Raw genomic sequence first — 23,588 nt, forward strand, 5'->3', positions numbered from 1 at the left:
ACCCCACAATTTCTTTACACTATAACAATGCTACTAAAAGTGTCTGAATTCCATTGTTTTATTCTACAAACAGTGGGATCTTGACTCCACAGAATGGGTAAAAGTTTCATCAAAAATTTATGTGGAGTTATAATTTTCCTTAGAGACTTTTAGATGCAAAGCTGATATCTATGAAAATAGTTTTCAATAGAATTAATTCTTTGTAACTATGAAAATAATAATTTTGTTTGACATTTTAAAAACATCGTTCAGGATACACAATTGAGATGATACATTTTAATAACATAAAAATGTTATAATTTTGATCAATAACCTTTTGAATAACCTCATCTAGGGGAAACTTTGTGAGAACTGACATTGAATCAAGAGGTAAATCTATTCCTCTAACACCACTGGTGCAGCTTCCTTATTGCTTTCGCCACAGCCGAGATAATTGATGGAGTTGGGTAATGCAGATGTGTGATGAGGAACTGTAGATTGCGAAGTCTGGCAAGGAAAGGTCTCATTTTCAGCAGTGAGTGATGATTCAGTTTCCTTTCCAGTGAGAAACTGTTTTAAATGTTGCTCTATGCGTAGGATCAGTGGAAGACAGAAATGAGTATAGTTGGTTCCAGAAAGACTGCTAATTGAAGTTTCACAGCTCTTTTCTATGGATATTCAATGGCAAGATCTTTGCAGTGCTTCTGAAGCTAAATGTTGTCAAACTTGCAAGCGCCTGTGATTTGTTTAACGTATAATTGGAGAAGAAAATGTGGCTGGATACCTTATAGCGTTGGAAGCCCACGTACACTAAAAATTAATGTAAATCAAAATAAATTTGCTCAGTAGCATCCCAGTAGCTCATTCAGCATCCCCTCAGTAGCTCATTCAGCATTACCATTCGTAAGGCTAAAAATACACAATAGTCAGTACAAAAGGCTAATTTTTCTTCCTTTTACTTTTTTTCTTTCGAGGTTAAGATGAGAGCTGATGCTGGAGCTAAAAATCATCATCATGTCATTTGCAAAGCCACAATAATGACTTTTAAATAGGGTGCGACATACTTCTGTGATGTCACACATGCACAGTAGGGGAAAAACAATCTTTAATATCCTGTTGTAATCTATTGGATTAAATGGAGGCAGAGACTTTCTTTTTTGCAGTACATGGTTAGGTAACTGAGCAGTTCTTTTTTACTTATACTCATAACAAAAAGCTTAGTGCTTTTGGGATGTGAACCTGTTGTGTTGTCTTTGAGTCTCATTCAGTTGTGGTTATGTTTTTTTATTAGGCAAATAATATTTTAAAGCAATCATGCATTGTAGATATAAGTAGAATTTTGTAAAGGACTTGGTTAACATGCTGTAGTGGAAATGCTAAGTCTTGGCTTGAAGAAGTTATTGAGTGCCTGGTAGGAAGACAGAGCCAATCCAGGGGAGCTCAGGTGCATGCAATGCACCTAAGTGATCACAATGGATAGAGCCAGGATCTACCACTTCCCAGACCTCCATTAAGAATTGGTAGTGGAGGCAAGGGTATCTTGCTGGAGATCCCTCCCTAACTGAGGTATTCTGAAGGTAAGATGATTTTCTTTTGTTTCTATGCCCATGGCTGTTGTATTTGAACAAGTCTTCACTTGCTGCACCATAGGACCTTCCTGCTTTGTTATCATTGCTGTGCTTTCCATTGTGTTATGGCATTACACATACATAAATACATGAAAAAGGAAGGACAGAATAGATTTATGTGTACAAAACAATTGTAGTAAAAAGCAATTACAAAATGATGGGCTCTGAATTTATTGTTATAGTCTAGAAAGAGATCTCGATGTATGATAGTTCTAGAAAAAAATCAGCTCAGCAGCACTAGGAAAAATAGAATATTATAAATCACTAGGAAATAAGAGAAAATGTTACAATATCGCTGCTGAAATTTATGGTGTGACTACATCCTGAACACACATGGTTAAAAGAACAATTGCACGCACATATGGAAGTAGGAATCACTGAGTGTTGTAAAATAGAAAAGACCATTTCTATATCTGTAAGTCTGAGTTGCAGTTATTTTGAGGTGAGAGAGAATTCCAAGGAAGTAATTTATGCTTCCTTGGTTCTTCCTGTCTTTTTGAGAAGGTTGTTACTGCCTGCTGTCAGAGGCTGGCTGTTGCAATAAATAAACCTTTGGTCTGAACTGAAATAGCTTTTCTCAAGTTACTCTGCTTGGTTTCACTTCATGTGTATTAATTATATCTCTAGAAAGGGATCAATAGAGTGAGAACGTGTATTAGAATATATTATTAGCTGAAAGATTTTTAACCCTTCCCATTTTTCTTCCATACATCTGCTTCTCTAACACAGTCACATTTCCTTGGCTGTTTTGCAGTGTTAAATGCAACTCTTTTATCCGTTCCTTGTAAAATAGTCTCTCTCTTTCTATGTTTGTAAGATAGAAATAATTTTCCCCACCTGTTGTAACTTGAGTGCATTCGACATGAATACAGCTGAACTGTTATTGAATACACTGGTTCTCAGGAAGCCTTGCTGATGGCTTGTACAGTGGTCTGGATCTTCTTCTATTTTCTCTAATCTCAGGTGGAGCACAAATAGGTGAGCATTAATGGATTCCATCCAGCTGTGAGTGGCCAGCTGCAGGCACAGAAGTGTGGTGCTTGAGCCCTTTTGGGTCACAAATAAAGTAAGAGTTTCTGATGTTTCTTTCTGTGCCAGCCCATGAATGTGTCACATCTGCCACATCTTGTGTCTGTCAGTCAGCCACTTGACACACTCAACTGTGTGTGTTTACAGATGTTCAAAATTTGAAGCAAGATCATAATGAAGTAAGCTTTCTGGTACAGGCAAACTACATTTGCACTGTCTTTCTGAAAGAAATATTACAAACTGCAGAGAAATGTAATTTAAATGACTTTTTATTCTTTGCTGTAGTTTCCATAGTGTAGTTCTCTGCACAGGTTGGAATTTTCTATTAATAGGTCTGTCTTAGAATAAAGAAAATGACAAGGAATCATGCCAACCTTTGCTTTCCAAGATTGTTCTAAGATTATTTTAGAAAGGTCTAGTAACAAATAATGAGATAAATGGCAGCATTTGTGTTTATGTTTAGATGGTATTACTGTGGCCAGCAGGTTGAAGGAGGTGATCCTCCTCCTCTACTCTGTCCTGGTTACATTTAGAATACTGCATACAGTTCTGAGCTCCACTGTTCTAAACAGACAGGGATCTCCTAGAAGGAGTCCAGTGGAAAGCCACAAGATAAAGGGCCTGAGCATCTCGCATATGAGAAAAGGCTGAGTAACTGGGATCTGCTCAGCTTGGGGAAAAGAAGACTGAAGGGAAATCTGATAAATGCTTATAAATACCTGAAAGGTGATGGGAGGCAAATGGTTGAGGCCAGGCTCTTCTCGGTGGTGCATAGCAATAGGACAAGGAATAATGGCCTAAAACTTGAACATAGGAAGTAACACGTTAAGAAACTTCTTTATGGCAAGATTGTTAGAGCACTGGAACAGTTTGCTCAGAGAGGCTGTGGAGTCTCCTTCTCTGGAGATATTCAGGACCCATATAAACACCTACCTGTGTGACCTATTGTAGGAAACAATAGGTAGTGGGGGGAGTTGGACTTGATCTCTTGAGGTTCCTTCCAACCCTGTAATTCTGTGATCCTGTGAGCAGCAGATGAGGGCAAGTGTAGGCTCTGTGAAGTGACCTTCACTTCATCAGATGAATTTTTCTCATGCTAAGGGCAAATTTGCTTTCTTATATCACACAGAATGATTTTTTTTTTTTTTTTTTTTTAGGGGAATTGCAACCTATTGTTTCTTCATCTTACTGTCTCTTTTAACACAGCATTCCTTATTAGATATTCAATTGATATTTGAGCATTTGTCTTCTTTTACGCTGTCTTAAATGTTTTCTTTTTTTTTTTTTGTCTCCTATGTTTTAATGTATAAATAATCTCAAGACTATTTTTTGTCACATTGCTGGTAAGGTATTCTCAGAAACAACTTATAATTTTGCTCAAAGCACTACATTCAAAGATGTCATGTGTATTCATGTTTTCCCTCACAGGTTTAGTACTTTGGCTTTGTTTGTATTATATTTTATTGGACTTAAAAAGCCAGTGATTAATAGGAATGAAAATATAATCAATAGTTTCGTAATCCAACATTATTTTTTTCAGGTGCAGGTTTTTTTTAATCTACTAGTTCTTGCGGGTTACTGCAAGATGTTGATCTGTGGACAAATTACAGCAGGTTTTGGGTTCCAGTAATGTCAGTGGGATTTTTCTTGTGAAACTTTTATTTTGTGAGTAGCATGGATCTGATTTTTCCCTAACTGCAGTATCCACTTCTGATGTACCCCCTGCTTTGTGTCTGTGTGGAGGAGGGATTCTATGACATTTTAAAATTTCATTTTAATCTGTCTTGTATTTTAGGATCTTGACAGTGCTAAAATGGCAAGACAGAGTTTGGAAATGGACATCAGAAACCTCCAAGATAAGTTCAAGGCTAATCAGAAAGCCTGGGAAGCCTCGAAGCAAGAACTTCATAGCCTGAAGAAATCTTTTAGTGAGCTGGATGGAAGTTTGAAGAGCAGCAAAGAAGAAGCCAGGACTGCTCAAAGCTCTTTAGAGGCTTTCAGACAGCAAGTCGCTACCCTTCTCAGTAGCGGCTCACTAACAGTTATACCCTCTGAGAAGGATATTTTGAAGAGAGTCCAAGAAATAAACTGCAAAGAGGAGAGTGAAGAGAGAGTAAGTCAGCACTACTGCACTGCCCCAGAGCGTACATTTATTTTCTTTGGCTGTCTTTATTTTCCAGTAAAGTCACACAGATTTATCTGAGTATTGTTTCCTTCTGCTTAGGTTTTGAAATTACAGAAACTTTTGATTTTGTTGACTGTTGATTTGAGACATAAAGCCCAAAAGCATTTATTCTTCATTAAGTAGGAAGAGGTCAGAAATTAAAGAAGCAGTAAGTTTGTTAGCAGGAAAAGGCAAAGATCTTTCAGTAAACTGTCCAACTTGAACTAAAAGCTAGCCAACATTATCCCCATTTACAAAAATGTGTCAGTAGCAACAAAGCTAGTAACAGGGCTAGAAGGCATGTCCTGTGAGGAGAAACAAAGGAAGGACACTTGAGTTGTTCAGTCTGGAGAAAAGAGGCCAATGGGTGACCTTATTACTCTGCAATTTCTTGAGGAGAGGAAGGTGCTAGTCTTTTCTCCTTGACAGTCAATGATAGGACCCGTGGGAAGCGGACAAAGCTGTACCAGGAGATGTTCAGACTGGATATAAGAGAAAACTTCTTCACCATGAAGATGATCAAGCACTGGAACAGGATTTCTAGAGAGATGGTTGATGCTCCATGTCTGTCAGTATTCAAGAGGCATTGGAACTCAATAGGTCCAATATAGAACAACAATCATGTCCTCAATAGTATGCTTTAACTTTTTTGTCAGCCACGAAATGGTCAGAGTTGAAGTAATGATCTCTGAAGGTCCAATTCAACTGTTCTGTTGTAAATTTATTAAATTTATTGGCAGTTTAAATTGGTCTGCAGTTCTGCTGCTGCTCAAGATAAGTCATTTCAAGATTAGCCCTATTGTGACTACAACCCAGAAGTAAGAGCAGGACAGGTAGATATGAGTCTAGCAGCTAAGTATCTTGATGCTGGAAAGTAAAAATGTGCTGATGAATTAACTCTTACATAAAGGAAGAAGTATTGGAATTAAATTTTTCATTCTCTGTCAGGATGTTTCTATAAGCAACTTGCAAACTAGATGAGTAGAATCAGGAAAAGACAATGCAAAAATATGGGAGGGAGAAAAAATACTTTTGAGTTTGATGCCTACCCTAAAAAGCTTTTGTTTTTACATTTTTAAATCATTACTGCTTCTCCTCTGGGAATCCAGTGTATAGGATCATCCTGTCAGGGGTGCTGTCAGCAAAATGTTCAAATTTGCATCTTCTGTGTCTGACTTACCTCTGTATGTGCACAGGTTAAATGGAGCTGTGAAAAGTTGGAGTTTTAGGTTTCCAGTGAGAAATCTATTCACTGTACCTGCAGTAAGATTTTCTGTGAAATCTGAAATGCACTCAAAGATTGTGGTGATTTAGGCATCTGGCAGCTTGTGAGATCTTCATAGCCTGTATAGTAGCTGTTAGCATTAATATTAATAAAGAAAAAAATAATCTCACTTTTTTTTTTTTTTTTTTAAATATCCCAGCATATACTGTAACAATGTCCAGTGGTAGAAATTCTGTTGCAAGACTAAGATACTTTGAATCACTATTACAGCAGTTATAGCAAAATGTACATTGAATGTTTGGACACTTCTCAGGTTTTTTTTTGTCATTTATTATTTATGACATACCAAAAGGGTTCATAGGGAGCTGACATCCATGGCAAGCAAATGTCATCAGTTCACAGAGAACTCAGCCCTGCTATGAGGTCTCTGAGTTCAGATTCACTGCAGATTTATTGCAGCAAATTAATTTCATATGGCTGAAATTATTTCTCTTGACTACTCACTTATCTGACCTCAGATAGGAATGGCTGACCTGATTGTAGATTGTATCATTTATATCAGTTTTTCTTCTTGATATAACAGATGACTCATAAGTGCTGAAACTGATTAGGCTGTATTACTGTGCTTGTTACAATCTCCTGTTCTCTCATTAACAAGTCTTTTAATGATTTGTCATGTCAGTCTCATAAATGTATATTTAATATTAGGATTTACCTGCTTTTCTTTTGTTGACAAAATATTCCTGTACTGTGGAATCAAGATTGTTTTGCTATACACAGGAATGTTCGTGAACATTGCAATTTACAGTCTCTTCTTTATAATGTTTTGAGGAAGATGGATACTGCATGTGCTTCTTTCATTGTTCTAAACAAAAGAATGTGTGGGAAATTAATTATATTCATGCATACAAAGTAATGTGCACAGTGGCTTTGAGCTGACCAAAAAACCCCCAACCAAATGGAATGTGAGAAAGTATTAGGGGAAAAAGAAGTTAAAATTTAAAACATAATTATGCCATGGTATATATCCATGGCTGCTGCATTCTGTGCAGCATATAAAGTTATGCTAATGTAATTAATTTTAAAAAGGGCTTTTAAAAAATGCAGGAAAAGAGCATGATTGTGTCTAGAGGCTTTCATGCAGGACAAGATGAGCTCAGCCAGGGATGGTAAGTGCAATGCAGAATAGAATTACCAGCTATGAGTTAAAAAAAAAAAAAAAAAAAAAAAAAAAAAAGCACACATGCATATAAAACAGGAAGTTTAAGATAACATCTTACCAAACCAGAACAGTTCCAGTGGGGATGAACCCAGCTATCCCCAGGATGTCTCTGGAAATCTTGAATTTCTTGTAAGTCAAGAAACAAAAGGCACCTTTCTAAAATCATCTGGTAGTTATATCAGGAAAAGGCGCAGGAAGTGTGCGTGGTGTGCAAATGATGGGCACAGGAGGTTAAGATCATAGGATTATAAAAATATCCTGAGTTGGAAGGGACCAACTCCTGGCTCCGTGCTGCACCACCCAAAATTCGAACCCTATGTCTGAGAGTGCTGTCCAAATACTTGAGCTCTGTCAGCTTGGGGTCATGCCCACTTCCCTCTGGTGAAGAACCTGACCCTCTCCTGATGCAGCTCTGTGCTGTTATGGAGATCAGGACCACAAGAACAAAAAATGTATCCTTATTAACTGAATAAAGGCACTGGTTGCACTTCTGTTTTAGGAAATCCCTGAGTTGTCGATTGTTCCTGTGTCAGGGATGAAGGTTACTCCTGGATGCTCTTGCAGATAAACTAATTGCTGATTTTGGTCTCTTTCTGTTTCTGTGGTCTCTTGGGACCTTCAGGACCCGTGTGGCCAGGCTGTGCGCACAGCCACTCTGCAGCCTGGGAAGGGATCCTGTCCCCACAGGCCGACATTCAAGCTACTGAAAGCTTTTTCTTCTGCTTCTGATATACAGTGCAGAAAAGCGTGAAATGCGTATAAGCGTACTTGCAGTTTTACAGCTGTTTAGAGTTTACTGAAATTTAGTATTTTCTACTGCTGTACAAGCAGCAGTAATTTCTCAGTTGTTTCTTAGGTAGTTAGGATGCAAACTATTGTTTGTATTGAGTTGTGATCTAAGTTGGAAACCTTTCTGTGCTGTTAAAATTAATGGGAGTATTGCATGTGTGTTATTCATTTTATCAGTGTGAGGCAAAGAGGAGTTTAAAATGAAGAGACGAGTGGAGAAGAGTACCTGAACACTGAGTTACAAACACAATGTAGTAATTCATCTAAGCAGAGGATTGTGTGACAGTAGGAGAAGAGATGGAAAAAAGGAAGCAAGCAACTTTTTGGATGAAATTGAGCCTTCTATTATTTGGCAGTAGTGTAATCAGATGCTTTCAAGTATTATAGTATTTATAAGTAGTTTAAACTTAAAAGCCATTATGTTTTAAGTAGGTTCTGCAGAGTTAACATAGTGCTTGAAGTGTTTTCAGAAGGATTGATCTAGTTTCTTGGTGTAAGATGCTTTTAGCCTTGTGTTTTGGCTAGATTACAGAAATCTTTTTTTTTTTAGCAAACTTTTCTAGTTAAAGACACATTAACAGCTGGGAAGCACTCCTCTGAGATTTAGTTATCCATATCTACATTCTCACCTACATGCTGCATGTGTTTGCTAAATTGTTTGTAGACGTTTTTCCCGTTTAATTGCTTCATAACTTGTGACATCTTGGTGCTACAAGGTATTGCTGGTTTGCTAACAACTCTGGATGGGTTGCACCTAAGCTCCTTTAATTTGGTTTGACTCATCTTAAATATTGTTTTGCTGTTTACTTTTGAGTGTCGTGCATCACCGATTTTGCCATTTGCTCTTGATGGGTACAGCAGTGTTTTCGCTGCTTATTTTTTTTATTTGTATGTTTTACAGTTTACTTTTTTCGGGGTTATTTTACCCTTTTTTAATAATTTGAGGATAGATCTTATGCATCTTTTTAAACCTATATAATACTGTATGTTTTGTGGACTGACTTGCTCCGTAGGTGGTATCTCAACTTGAATCCCAAATAGATAAACTGACTGAAACTTTGGAAAATCAAACCAGATCATACCAAGAAGCTCTGGAGAGAAGCAGAAAATTTGAAAAACAATCTGAGACTTTCCAAGATCAGCTGAAACACTTGGAAGAGGAGCTGCTCTCTCTATATATGATACAAGATGGTTTGAAGCTTGAGAAACAAAAAGTTGGTACACGTATTATTTTATTTTGTGTAAAAATCAATAAAGTCTGAGATGATACATCTAACTATTGCATCAATCACTTGGGTATTACTCAGCAGTGCAAGTAGTGTGAATTAGCAAAGGCTTTGTGTAGCAGGTCATAATCTGTTTTCTTTAACTGACCATTCTAGTTGGAAAAGGTGGATAAGCTGAGTTCAAAATTGATTTAACATGGAGGACGAAAAAAAAAAGAGATTAGAAGAAAGTCTCTAAATATATCAGAAGTCTTTCCAGGGTTCTTTGATTTCAGAGTTTTTTTTTATGTTTTTATAATGTATCATCTGGTCCACAGTCTATAGAAATCCTGCAGTCCTTGATCTTCAACCACTGCTTTTTTAATTGTATGAAAACACACTGTTAGCTTGAAACACGTTGGTATACTGAGAATCTGAAAAATGAGAGCTGAACAAGCAACCCAGTGCAGCTAAGAAAGACAAAGTGCATGACTGATTTTAGCATATTACCCAGCAAAGATCAATGCTAAGTGAGTTGAATTTGACAAAAATCAACAGTTTGATTGGTTTTGTATTGGTCAGTGATGCAATAACTTTTCTGTATGAAGCATCCACCATCTTAAGAGTGAACTAGAAAACAAAGCTGTTCTTTCCCTTCTGTTTCCTCTGTGAAGAACATGTGGCACTAGATTTTTAATTTCTCTCAGGATTTTACTGTGATAGAAAGATTTTTCTCCTGTGTTGACAATCAGCTTTGCTGATTATCTTCTGCTGTCTTTTTAAGCTTTTTGAGCCAGAAACATCATGGGGAAAAAGCCTGATTCTTGCTATGTTTTATCATCTTCAGCTCAAGCAATAGTTATGAAACTGTTTAACTGGTTTTTTTTTTTTTTTTACCTGTTATTTATTTACAATAGTTATGATCTGCAACAGAAGAGAAAACAAAGGCAAGTGCAGTTCTTAGTGAGGAGAGCTGCCACTAAGTAGGATGTAGCTGCACCTTCTTCCTCCTCCCTGCCAGCACAAGGTCATAGGTAGGAACTGAGGTCAAAAGCAAACACACACCTCGTGCTCCTCTTGCTGCAGAGGAGCAAAAGCCAATCTAGTCTGATTAAAACAAAAAAATAATTACAGTAGGTCTAAGGATTTATGAACAAAAATGTTGCCTACGTAATGACAAGTAAAGAAGATTTTTGAGGTGTACATGTTAAAAATATATCCTTTTAGGAGTTTGGATATGAGGCTGTTGACCTTATGTATTTGGTTCTGAGTAGGAGGAATTGCTTCTGAATTATTCATCAGGAATTTTAATGACATTTTGTTATTCTTTTTCCTATTCTTCCACATCTCTTAGTATATGAAATTTCTGGAACAACTTAATGAAATGATGAAGCTGGATAGCATTGCAGCAGAGGTTGGATTTGATATGAGTGTGAATGCAATTCTGGCTCGGGTAGAGCAATTAGTCAAACTGGAAGGTGATGCAGTGATTGAAAACAAGACTGTGACATATAGTCTAAGAAGGAAGGTAAGCAAAAAATACTATTACTTTTTGTTTTCCAGGCAAGACACTGTTATGGCTATGTTTGTGTTGGCTTGCTAGAGGCAAAAGATTGAAGCGTCACAAATGTACATGAAATATTAAGGATGTCATTACTTTACTTTATTAAGAGAAGATAAATATTTGCAAACTAGGCAAACGAGTTGCATATCAGAGCAACTAAAAGTGCTGCTAGTTAAATGTATGAGACTGCTTTTCTCAGCTTCTTAAACATATAATATTACGCCTTTTATATAGTATATAAAAATATACTTTTTAATACATGATTACAATATATTTCTATAAATAACTACTGATATGTTTAAAATTAAAAATATCTAATGGAAAGATGTTGATATTTAAATCTAAAAGATCTGGTGGGAAGGAGGGAATATTACGCAACTTCTCTAGAAGCAAGTAGAACATTGTTTTGTACTTCACCAAGAACTGCAGCTTTTCCAAGAACTGTGGTCATCTTGGAACCTTGATAATCTGTGCAGATTTAATGAGACACCAGTCAGTCACCCTGCTGTGACAGAATGAAGTCTTCTAATTTTAGGCTTATAGTGGTTTGAAACTTAGTATGAGTTCTATTTAAGGTTTAAAGCCACTTTTTTTTTCTTTCTTTTTTTTTTTTTTTTTTTTTCTTTTTCTGGAAGTAACTACCTCTCTGAGATAACATTAACATTCCTCAGAGTACAGCCTGGCAAATTCAGTTTTGTAAGCTGAAAATAAGTCACTTCCTGAGCACCAAAATTACAAAACTAAGCTGCTGAACTTTGTTGGCATAGTGGATGAGTGCATTCTTATTTCTGTGTGATGACTCTCCTTGCACACTAGCCTTAATAAACTGGTTAAACGTGGAAATATCTTAAACTACTGCAGTGCAATCACCATCTGCCTAAGGAGAGTCTGTTGCACCTTGTGTTTGACAAGTTCCTTATATCTGGGACAATCTCTGATGCTCTGAACTACGCGTGTTTCTGTTCAAATAGCAGGTCTGTACACAAATACATTTTAAAAGGTAATGTTCAAGCTTAGGGATGAAGAAGAACAAATAACTGATAGCCTAAAAGCTACCAAGTTAATGTACATATGTACATACTGCTTTACAGAATTTTGGAGAGAGGATTAGGAGTTCAGCTTAAGCATGCTGCAATGGGATTGAATTTACACAACAACCTATGTAATACCATTTGCTTTCTTTCACACATAAATTTCCTTGTGAACATAAAACTAGTTGAAGACTCAGAAAGAAAGACTTGAAAGCAAGGAGTTGCACATGAAACTTCTGAGGCAGAAAATAACCCAGCTGGAAGAAGAGAAACAAGTAAGGACATCACTAGCTATGGAGAGGGATGAGGCCAATCTCACTGTCAGAAAGCTGCAAAAGATGATAGAGAGATTACAGAAGCAGCTTGATCTGGCAAGGGAAGCAAATACTGATCTCAAAGCCAAGCTGTCTGAAACCAATGAACTTAAGGTGAGTCAAAACATTACATTTGTGTTTCTACCCATGTTTATGTTCCAACTGGATACAGCCAGAGTTCATGTACAATAAATGCATTAATGGCGAACTGCTCAAATCCATGTAGAAAAGTATAATATTACAGTGTATTTAGCAATTTGTCTTAATACATTAAATAACAACTGAAAACACCATGTAAATGTTCAGGTTAGGTTAAGAAAATTATGATATGTGCATCCCTTTATTTCCCATCAGCATGTATGTAATCCTATATTTCCCATGCATTGCTCACAGCAAATCTCTTCTTGTAAGTGTAGGGAGTTTTTTTTTGTTTTTTTTTTTTTTGTTTTTTTTTTGTTTTTTTTTTACTGTAAAGCAGGCATGATATATTTTCATTATTCCCATGTTTTATTACCTTGCAATAGGTGAAAACAAGTAGTTTGTGGTTGCTTGTCACCACTGGAAGTAAGGAAGGCTTATTTTATACAACAGTGTCTTATGGCTTGTGGATTAAAACAGATGACTTTCAACTGAAGGATTTTCACCAGCCAAAATATTTGGCAACTTTTTGCCTGCATTATTTTCCCAGCAGCTAACAGACAGTGAAGTATCACTTTGGAGTTTTTTTTCTATGCAGATACATCTTTCTGCAAACCTGCAGAGAACTAGCTGTTTTTTGAACAGTCTATCTGCTGACTGAGTTGACACTTTAATAACTTCTCAGTCCACATGTGCATGTCATTTCCTCAAGGATCTGTATTAAAGTGCTTACTACTGATATCCTTTCTTGCTCATATTCGACAAAATTTGTGGCAAATTTAACATTATTTTACAAATTACTTATTGTAGATCCAGACTTTAGAGCAGAACAGAACAATAGAAGAACTGAATAAGTCCCAAGGCAAATTGGAAAGAATGAAAGAAAAAGCTGAGAAACAACTAAATTCTGTCAAATCAGAACTTAATTTAAAGGAACAGCAAGCTACTGAAGAAAAAGAAAAAGCCAAAAATATGTTAGAAGTGGTTTCCAGTGAAATGAAGGTGCTTAAAACAACTCTTGCAGAACTAGCAAAAAGGGAAAGACAGGTAGGTATCCAGGTATTCTACAAGTGTTGGGTGTCACTTAGAACAAAAGAATGTGACGTAGGTGGAGCAGTTATCCAGCTGTGCTGACAACTTGTGTGAATAAGCAAGAGAATATTGACTAATGTGGCAGCAGTGATTCAAAGAAGCAGAGCTCTTGCAGTTTAAATGCAAGGGAATGAAAAGTAAATATATTGCTTTTTTGTCTTTGTGCGCTGCAAAACATTCAATTTACATCACGTTTTGGAGAAGTATAAAAATGCTTAAAAGTCCTAGTATCTTTAAAGTATTTTTCTGTATATTGTGGTGACAAAACCTGCTTACTTTTTACCAGGTTGTAGGGGAACTGCTGAGTCATGGCCTGAACCTCTGATTGATCACCTGAGGTGAGCAATGAGTCAGCCATGGGAGCACAGGTGAAGGCAATTCACCTGTGCTGCAAGAAGGGGTGGAGCCTTGCTCCACCTCTCCTAGACCCATTTAAGAGCTGACTACCAGTGGGGAAGGATCTCTCTTCTGGAGATCCACTCTGCTGGAGTTCTCTGAGCAAGCCCAGGGTACTGGTAAGCATCCTATTTATTCTCTTTGTCTTGCTTTTCCTAACTCTTTTGTTTATTTCATTATTATAACATTTTAATATTCTTTGATTATACACAGGTATATGCCACACAAAGGATTTTTTTCTTTTTAAGACAAGTGATATTGGGTGCAACTATTTTTAGTTGATTTGTGACACTTTTTTTTTTTTCTTCAAAGTTTGAGTAGGAAAAACTTTTTGGTAACTTATCCATAAGAAACACAGTGAGTGTGTGTAAAGGTTACCAGGTACAAGAAATTGAAGTGGGACGCATGCTAGTAAATGTGTTCCATAATAATTTCAGTAAATTAGGAAGTATGTGTGTAATTGCTCCATTGTATTCTGTTTAATAAAAACATAGTATCACTATTAAAGCCAATGGGATATTTAAAATGACATATTCCTGATGTTAAGTAAGATTCTAATCCCAGTTGCTTAGAACGTTGTCAGTTTTTCTACCTAAAATTTTTACATTAGTTTCTGGTCTTGACAACAATTCTGGATTATATTTAAGAATGCTTTTTCCAAAGATGAGTCTGAAAAAAATATTGCTTTACTCCTGTTGGAAATAAAAAAAACAACTGAGGATTTTTCTGGAAGGGTTTAGCATTCTTGTTTTATAATGAATGTTGGAAATTTGGCAGGGAAACATCATTTCTTTGTTTGTCTCACGTGGTAGCTAAGCATCCTGCACACAGAAAAGGGCATTAATTATATTCAGAAAATTATACTGTGTAGTCATACATTGAGTACTTGTTAAAATTACACAGATGTTGAATTTGTACTGAGTAAACATGAGGCTTTTCAGGCCACTTGAATGCTATTGAAGTGTTCTTTGGCCAAATGTGGAAAAACATGGGAAAAGTGAGGTGGGGTACAAAATGCAGAATGCTCAAGCACAGCAAAGTACTAGCTCTTCATTAACCCAGAAAGCTTGAGGAGGAATATCAGCTTGTATTTCACTGATGTCTGTGGTCACCTGTGTCACAGGAATGTTTCAAACACTTGCAGGTGGAACCACCACACTGCTAAATGGGGATCAAAGCTGTTTGTAAAACCTGTGACTGATACTTGTGTAGCATTGATGAACATTAATGCTATTTTGCTAATAAGAGATCTGCCAGTAATATGCATAACGTACTCTCCTGCATCCTAACAGTTTACTTAGCTAAAATGTCTCCTTGAGGTAAATGTACTGTTGCCAAGTCAGATAATTATAAACTCTCTTGCTAATAAACACTTCAAACTTCTCCTGAAACATCACCCAAGGAGAGCACCTTCCATACCCCCAACTCAGTGTAGTTCTTTACCTGCTTTAGACTTGTTCATTCTTCCTTCCTGTGGACACTAAGCAGGGACAAAACTCTCTCTTGTTCTGTAAAAAGTGATGAATGCAGATGTTAAATTTTTCCTCTCAGCGCACATGCATATATGTAGTGAGAATATAAGCACAGTATATCTGAATGTGTATGTTAAGAAAGGTACAAGAAACTGAAATTACTGTTGCCTTATGGAACTGTTCATATGCCTAGGTTGACTTGTACGTGCATTCGAGTGTTTTTTTTTTCCCAAGGATATAACTACATTTAATTTTGCATAATGTTGTAGTATTGAATTAGATATTTTCTATTATGTGAAAATTAAAAATATGCAGAACTGAGCTACTGCCAACTGCTTAAGACAACAATTGTTCTTGTGCCCAGAACGTACTCAAGCAAAAAATAAGGTTCAGGTTGGAGTACTTGAAAATGAACTGGTACTTGGAATTGAACAGTGTTGAATGTTCTTCATTGTGCTTTAGACTAGTCTAAAGTCTGGAAGATGATAATAAATTAGGAGGAGCCGTTGACTTCCTTATGGCTAGAGAGGTCTTGAAGAGACATCTTGACAAATTGGAGGGTTGAGCCATCACTGTATGATGTTTAAAAAGAGCAAGTGCTGCATTCTGCACCTAAGACAAGGCAACAGGAATCCTTGTTGGATCCTTCCAACTAAAGATATTCTATGATTCCCGTTAAGTTGAAGAGGAAAAATTACCCTTGGTATTTCTGTATTTAACCAGTAATATGCTGATAAAACTGAATTTTCACAAGAAAAGTGCAAGATACTTCTGGGTGAATGGCAATGCCAATTTCTAGGAAGGTTTCAATAAAAGATCTTCAGCAGAGGTAATGAAGCCTATTTTAAATAATGTCTTTTAAGGTAGAATGAACAGACGTATGGAATTAACAAGCTTGAAAGGAAGAAAGCAACAACAAAACACTGAAAACTTAGGCCAAAACTTTGGATTGGAAAGGAGACTTTTTAACATTGTGGGTGGAAAGCTGGGATAATCTTGTCAAAGTTTATTGAATTCCTCTTCTTTATGCTAAAGATTTGAAATGTTTAAGACTTCTGTGCGTTGTTTTTAAGGATGAAATACTTTTCTTATTTGTTTTCTATGTCCTCATATGGTTTAATACAAGCATTTAAAATTGTTCATAATGTACTTGCAGCATGGCATCTGCATAAGAGTATAAACATGCACCTTGCTTCACGTACAACACATGATAGATTATAAAAGATCACCCAGCGTGTATCTTCTGTCGCTCTAGTTCATAGTTTTTAAAATAAGATTTATGTCCCCTGGCTGGGCATTCCTATGTCTAAGAGTGCTGGCACTATTTGTCAGTTTGCGTGAGAATTTCTCTTTGCAGGTAACCTGTTTGCTACATTTCCATAGACATTTTTGTTTTTGAGACAGTGTTGTTCTGTTAATGTGGAAAAAAAAATCCTCAATTTTAAGTTCACATAAATGAATGACTTAGAGGATTTTTAGGGGCTCTGTGTTCTTTCTTGTTGAGGCTATTTGCTGATGAAAGTTGCTGAATTCTCACCAGGTGTGTTGTTCATTCGCTATAGTGAATAAAAATAAATTATCTTTGACTGGAGCACTACACTGCATATCTCCTGACTTGGAGTTTGGGAACTTGAAGTTCCAATAGATAAGCATATAAGCACATTTCCTTGAAAAGGAAGATTTTCCTCTTTTAATGATATATGGACAATAAGGGTTGTTAAGGTATCTATCATCTGGGTAGTGTAATTTAACAGAACATTTAATAGCTATTGAAATGTGACTTATAAGCTGCCTTATCCTGAGCTAAGTAAATCAGTGTTCCTGCTTGTTTGCTCTTCATGTTTTTGCCTTTTTATTGTCACAGCACTTAGTGATGATATTTACTTGTGCATTGTCTATCCATTAGGAACTGATGAAACTGTTTTCTCTAAGTACCTTGCCAAACTTCCTTCACGTGATATAATTTCAGTAGCTACGTACGGAAGAGCTATGCATTTATTTCCCAGGTTGCTTGAATTTTTACTCCATCCTGATTCCAAGTTGAAGTGAGATACAGAGGTGTGCAAAGCCTCTGCCTTTCTTCTTTCTTCTTCTGCTGTCATTTCCACAATGAAGCTGTGGTAGTGAGAGGCTGGGGACCTAAGGTCAGGACCAGTACCTTCTTACATGCTATGATACATGGCTGCTAGTTTCCAGTTGTCTGTATAGTTAACTAGACCAAATACAGCTCCTCTTCCTATCAGTTCCTCAGTTTTCTCTATTTAATGAGCAGGGAAGATATATCTGTGAAGGATACTAAATAACACTTAAAATTGTGTGGCTTTTTAAAAAATCCTTAGCATCTCAGCTCTCGTTTCATTGTTTGAAGTATCCCCTAAGGGGCCATTTCTGTCCTTTTCAGCCCTCTGCGTTGATGAACAGCAGAAATTTCAATATTTTGCACTGCTACTATAAATGCTTGTTTGTATGTATGCACATGTGTACGGGTTTTTCCATGTGTTCTTGTTCTTGGTAATTAATGCATTAGTAATTCCTCTCTGTTTGCTCTTGCAGCTGGCAGACTTCCGAGAGGTCATCTCACGGATGCTGGGTCTTGATCTTTCCAGCCTAGCTCTGCCTGATTATGAGATCATTACACGTCTGGAAGGGCTGATTCACTTTCATCAGCACCATTTTATCCCCTGTGTCTGTGTCAAAGATGTAACAAGGACAGAAGATGAGCGCTTGGATAGAAACATACAGTTTCTTAATTGAAACAAACATTTTTGAGGAAACTAAAGTCATTTTTTCTTCTTCCCTGTCTAGACCAGCATAGAAAATAGGTCTTTATTTTTGTTCCCTCTTCTACAGATACTTGGGCTGATTTTCAGTGTTTCAGTAGAGACTTTGAGCATAATGGACAGTGAACAGTCAGCAGCCTAGGGAGAGCAAACACAAAAATCCCTGGGCAGCATAATATTTCAGACATGAAAATGATGGGCAATATGTGAAAAATGAACAGCTTTCCAATTCCAGTGCAGAGCCACTGATGGCATGAGCCACCTGAGATCTGTTAACAATTTGGGCAAATACTTGCTGGTGAACATCAGCTTCTGTGATGTTCCTTGTGCTTTACTTCTTGTGATGAAATGAAGTGGGGGCCATCCAGTTGCCATTTCTTTTGCAAAATGGGACTTCTCTGTGCATTTTTATGCATAAGAACTTCAGTTTCAAGTCACCTGGAAAACTGGCTGAGGGCTATCAGGGTTTTGGAAAAAGGGATTTTTTTTTCTGCCATTTTTTCACTTTAGCCTGCTCTTGAGTAAGAACAAAAAGTTATGCTTTTTCAGTAAAGGCTCTTTTACAGACTCCAGTCACATGCCTGGCATAGATATATAGTAAAATTATCTATAATAAAATTGCATGTTGCCTTTGATCATGACACTTTGAAAGTTTCTTCTACTTGCTGTGTTCCTTGGACAATTAATCCATGAGCCAAATAAACATCAGTTCTGACTTAATACAAAGGTATTAAGAATACCCTCATCCATTACAGAAAATAGTTTCTAGTCTTGATTTTTCAGAAAAGCCCAGATGATATAACCAGAATTGTCTTTTAATCATGAAAGCTGCTTGTCTAATACCCTTTCTGATTGTTAAACTTCATGACTTTAAGACTTTCAAACAATAAATATATTTTAGTAGTACACTCAAAAATGATTCCGTGTTTTTAGTTGTCTCTTCCCATTATATACATTATATATTTCATGTGGATAGGTAGAACAGTAAAGATGACTTACCTTATGTATGTATGACCATGGTGCACTTCCTACAGTATCTCAGCAAATAATCGTTCACTAAAACTGAGCACTTTACTAAGACAAATGAGACTTTAATTTAAAAAACAAACAAACAAAAAAACTTAAATAATTGAGATCTGGCTATGAACTTGGAATATTCTAGATTGCTTTTATTATTATATCTCTGAAGAATCATTTCTCAGTGACTTGGCTTAAAAAAAAAAAAACACACATGAAAACATCCATTCTTTTGTGTCATCAATGGTTTTTAGGAAATGTAATAATTTATCTTTATGCTACTGTGTCTACTTGGATTAAAGTATTTCTTTAATATATAATATATAATAATATAATAATAAATAAAGATTTCTTGTTTTAGGAACATTGCTTTTCAGGTAGAGTTTAATAAAAGGAGTAATGACAAAATTGAGTAGGCTTAAATTTATGAAAGCACTGCTTTCCAAGTACAATAAATTGAAAGTAAATACTTTTAGGCATCCTGGAAAAGGATGTAGTAATTTGCTAATTACTTGAGAAAATACAAGTGTGTATTTTGCTGATTCTTAGGGCATTCTTCTATTATTGTGAGTAACCAACCAGATGTTTCTTCACATATGTTAAAAGTAAAAAAATATATATATATATTTTATCAATTTGTACACATTTAATAAATTGCATTAAGAAATTAGGTCCAGTCAGTCCAGATACAGCTGTAACTTTAATAGTCTCTGAGCTCGCAAATCCTAAAGTATGTATGCATATTTGGCTGTAATTGATGGTTAAGTTAGATGACTTCCTAATGTCTGCAAAGAGGCTTCCAATCTGCTGCCATGTGCCATGGTCTTGTATCCTGCTCTCCCATGACTGCTGTGGCACCAGCTGTCACCTTCCAGCCCCTCCGGAGCCACCAGCAAAGTTCTCCCAGTTACTTCAGAGGAGGTGGGTATTCACATGAAGCTGATGATAACAAAGCTTGCTTACTGTCTTCTATGTTATGTCAGCAGAAAGTAGAATAAGGGCTTTTTTTATAGTTTAGCATTCCTATTTCAGAAAATAGGGATGTAATGTAGTTCATCAAGGACTATAAGCTCTCAGCTGATTGTTAATATATTAATAATGCAAATGTATATTTACATTACTTTTGGAAGAGCACTGACATCTTTGTTCCCTTATCCAAAGCAAATAGCAGAAAATAGTTTGACATGAACAAAGTTCAGGTGATTTTTGGCCCATGTAATGTAATTAACCACTGATCGAAGTTAAAACTGACTTACAAATTTCTTTTTTAAGGTTTGTTTCATACAGTTTGTTTTGAAGGTAGTCATCCTTGGGGAAAAATTAACATTTGACTCACACATTTTCTTTTTTAAACCAATGAGAAAGTTGTTTGCCAGCATGAACACAGTTTTAACTGCATCATTATTATTAATGGGTTTGTTTCTATCAATTGCAAGTATGGGATAAAGAGTTTATCTTAACTTCTCTTTTGCTTTGTTAGTTTGCTTTTGCTTTTACTGGAAACACAAGTTAAAAAATTGTAATAGAGACAGTTGATAGAAAAATTCTCCTGGACACTGTATTCTCCAAAACTTAAGCCATATAAAATAGAAGTATATTTTCAAAACTACAAAAGTTGACCTTAAAAAAAAATAAAAATAATGGAGAAATGGAACAAAATGAATTGGAATTAACTGTGGCTTCAGAAAAGAAAGACCTCTTATTTGGCTTCCTGTAATCCAGTAATATCACAGTTTATTTAAAATGACTTAACTGTGCGTGGAAAATAAAATTGGCAGGAATGTTCAAACAGATTTTCAAATGGTAGATTTCAGATTACTTTGTTCTTTTGTTGGAATAAGCAAGAATCCTGCAGAGCAGTGTTTGTTTTCTGGAAGGAATGAATGATGAGTTTATAAAACTGTACTCATTATTATTCAAGAATAAGTGAGTCAGAAATAAAAATCTGTAAATGACAATTTTGCCTGAACAACAACAAAAAAATGACTTTTCTGATAAGCTTAAAATCAACATTAATGAGCCATAAGGCAAAGAACGACACTTGTTTTGAGATAAATAAAGCTGCTGATAAGCATTTGCTAAGTTTTTATTCCCCCTGATTGCTTACAATTTTGGTATGTAGGAGAAATAAGGAAAATAGTATCGCATCTGTCAGCAAATGAGGTTTGAGCTGTTCTATCCCAAGTAGAGAAATCCATTGTTAGAGGGCTTGTGCTGTTCTGAGGATGATAGTAGAGATGGTGGGGGCTAACTGAGCTGAAAGCTGGGACCTGTAGAATATTAGACACTGACTGAGCGTATGTAAAGAGAGATTTTTGTTAATTGATGAGGCGTGAATTCACTATGGAAGATAAGCTTGGTTTTCCCTTGGAAATCATGAGGCTGTCTGTTAAGCGTGGTTCCTGACCTGGCAGTGTTCCCACTGGGCAGTGGATGGAGCCCACAGATGAGGATGATCAGTTCAGGCTGTGTGGCTGGGTATGGATCTGCCTCCCTGCCTGATGGCAGCCATGCGCAGCGCTGCTCTTGGGCCATGTGTGGCAGCTCTGGTTACAAAACAAATGTGTGCGGCAGCATCTGTTGGGTGCCGGATGGTCTTTGGTGTTTACATGAAGAGAGTGCTGCGCCAGCAGAGCTGACTCAACGTTTTCCCCTCCTGGCCAAGTTTCCGTACCATGGAGAGTAATGAGGCTGTGGAGAGAGGCCAGGGTGAAGTGATGAAGTGACAGCAGCAAACAGATGCAGATGTTTGTGAAGTTGTCCGTGGTCACTTTTATAACAGAAGTACTATGGCCACTAGAGTAGGTGAAGGAACCCTGCAGGTTGTGGTACGAAAATCCCTTAGAGCCTTCTTAGGAGATTGGTCTGAGCCACACTGCACAAAGCAGTGCTAGACTACTGCTAAAATTATTGTGGCATCACTGCTGCATAAACATTTTGATATTGCTTGATTTTACATGCGCTTATAATACTTACATAGTGTCACTCCAGTGTGCAACTGCCTTAGCTAGGTCTGGAAAATATGGATTGAGAACAGTCGATCAGAAGATGGACAGCAGTGTTTGGGAGTGTCCATTAGGAATGAAGGGAACTTGAGAGGTTCATGCAAACCTGAAGTCATTGGTGATTTACAGCTGCTTTTGAGGGTTTGTGGAAGGATGGGTCAGTGTTTGAGATGCATCTTGCAGGAATGGAGCTGAAATGGATTGACTTCGTGTGGCTGAAAATATACTTGAAGATGACTTCCCTCTTTTACTATGAGCAACTGTTCATTGCAACAGTTCAAACTAGCAGGCCTGAAATGCTGTGAATCAAAAAAGAATAAATATTTAAAAAAACTGTCAGTAAACAGATGCATTTAGGCTGATGACCTAAGCAGAAAATAATGTTATGAGTTCAGTGTTGCCCAGAATAAATATTTGGTGATAAATCTTAACTGCAAAGAACTTCTGATCTGCAGATAGGCTTTGGGATAGAAATAGGAGAAGCTGGAAACCCTTGGAGTTCTGCCCTTGGTGCAGAAGGAAAAAGGAAAGCTGGAGCAGGAGGGAGGTGGAGACCTGTCTGAGGACTGTGGCCCAGTGGGAACGTGAGGTGAGGCAAGCAAGCCTCCCTTCAGCTTCATGAGGCTGGAGGAATGGCAAGGACTGTGTTGCTGCTGAGAGCTGGCCCATTCACATGCAACGTGCCTTAATAGCAAGGATAGAGATTCTGTATCCCCCACTAAAAATCCACTTTTTTTTTTTTTTAAGAATGGCATTTTTAGTCTTAAACAGTGATTTTCAAATGTTGCTAATGTGTTTTTTTTTTTTATACTGTCTTTGTGGTGTGAGAATCAGAGAATGTATTCCTCCAAAAATGTTTCCTCTCTGTTTTTCCTAAGAAACACCTGACTGGCTAGAGAGTTCAGTTTACATCCTTGTTTATAGCATCAGTATCATTGCTTGCAACACAATTTGATGTTTCTCTTTACAAACCTTGGCTTTTATATATTCCCCCCCCGTGTCATTGCTGCCACTGTAAGCCTTATAGGCATTAATGCTTGGCGGCACTGCAGTTGTCTGCTGCACCCCATGGTGGCAGGGCACTGGGCTGAACCACCCTGCAGTGCTGATACCTGCCTGCCTGCTCGGGCTGCCAGGGAATAAATCTCCTAGAGGCATAGCTACAGCACTGATTATTCTATTTGAAAAATGGCAGTGTGTTCAGAGGGTGACTGCTTCTGTGAGACAATTGTGAAGGACAATTGCCCTTCCCACTGGAAGAAATTCTGACCCGTCCCATTCCAGTAGTGGCCGAAGGTGGGGAGAAGCGAGAGCATGAAGATGTCGTAGGTGTCATGCATGGCTGCTGCCTCAGTGAATCTGCCTGGCTTTAGTTCATTGAACAACTTAATTGAAATTCTCATTTCAGTAAGTTATTCGTTCCAGAAGGTCTGAGGAGCTGAGAATCTTATGTCTCTCCTCTGTGTTGGAGAATTTTTTAAATAGTTTCTAAATGAAACAGGATGCTCTTCCATGAAAGATAGTTATAATGACACTGT

General features: G+C 37.0%; 1 protein-coding gene across 14 annotated transcripts in view; it reads left to right on the forward strand.

The window, feature by feature from the left end:
* Positions 1 to 23,588, forward strand: part of LOC116241303 (coiled-coil domain-containing protein 170-like) — a 68,811-nt gene that overhangs the window by 35,801 nt on the left and 9,422 nt on the right. For 5 of the 14 annotated variants that reach the window (XM_090135595.1, XM_031611916.2, XM_090135593.1 and 2 more), the window contains 6 exons: positions 4,432 to 4,749; positions 9,050 to 9,250; positions 10,596 to 10,769; positions 12,022 to 12,264; positions 13,099 to 13,335; positions 17,802 to 18,952. In XM_090135595.1, coding sequence (XP_089991721.1) covers positions 4,432 to 4,749; positions 9,050 to 9,250; positions 10,596 to 10,769; positions 12,022 to 12,264; positions 13,099 to 13,335; positions 17,802 to 18,002 — 1,374 coding nt within the window. In that variant the 3' untranslated portion in view covers positions 18,003 to 18,952. Of the gene's footprint in view, positions 1 to 4,431; positions 4,750 to 9,049; positions 9,251 to 10,595; positions 10,770 to 12,021; positions 12,265 to 13,098; positions 13,336 to 17,801; positions 18,953 to 23,588 lie in introns of those variants that run through there. The other 9 variants (XM_090135599.1, XM_031611903.2, XM_031611908.2 and 6 more) reach the window with 4 other exon arrangements.

This window comes from Phasianus colchicus, chromosome 2 (assembly GCF_987193195.1).
Source record: "Phasianus colchicus chromosome 2, bPhaCol1.hap1.1, whole genome shotgun sequence".
Classification (NCBI taxonomy): domain Eukaryota; kingdom Metazoa; phylum Chordata; class Aves; order Galliformes; family Phasianidae; genus Phasianus; species Phasianus colchicus.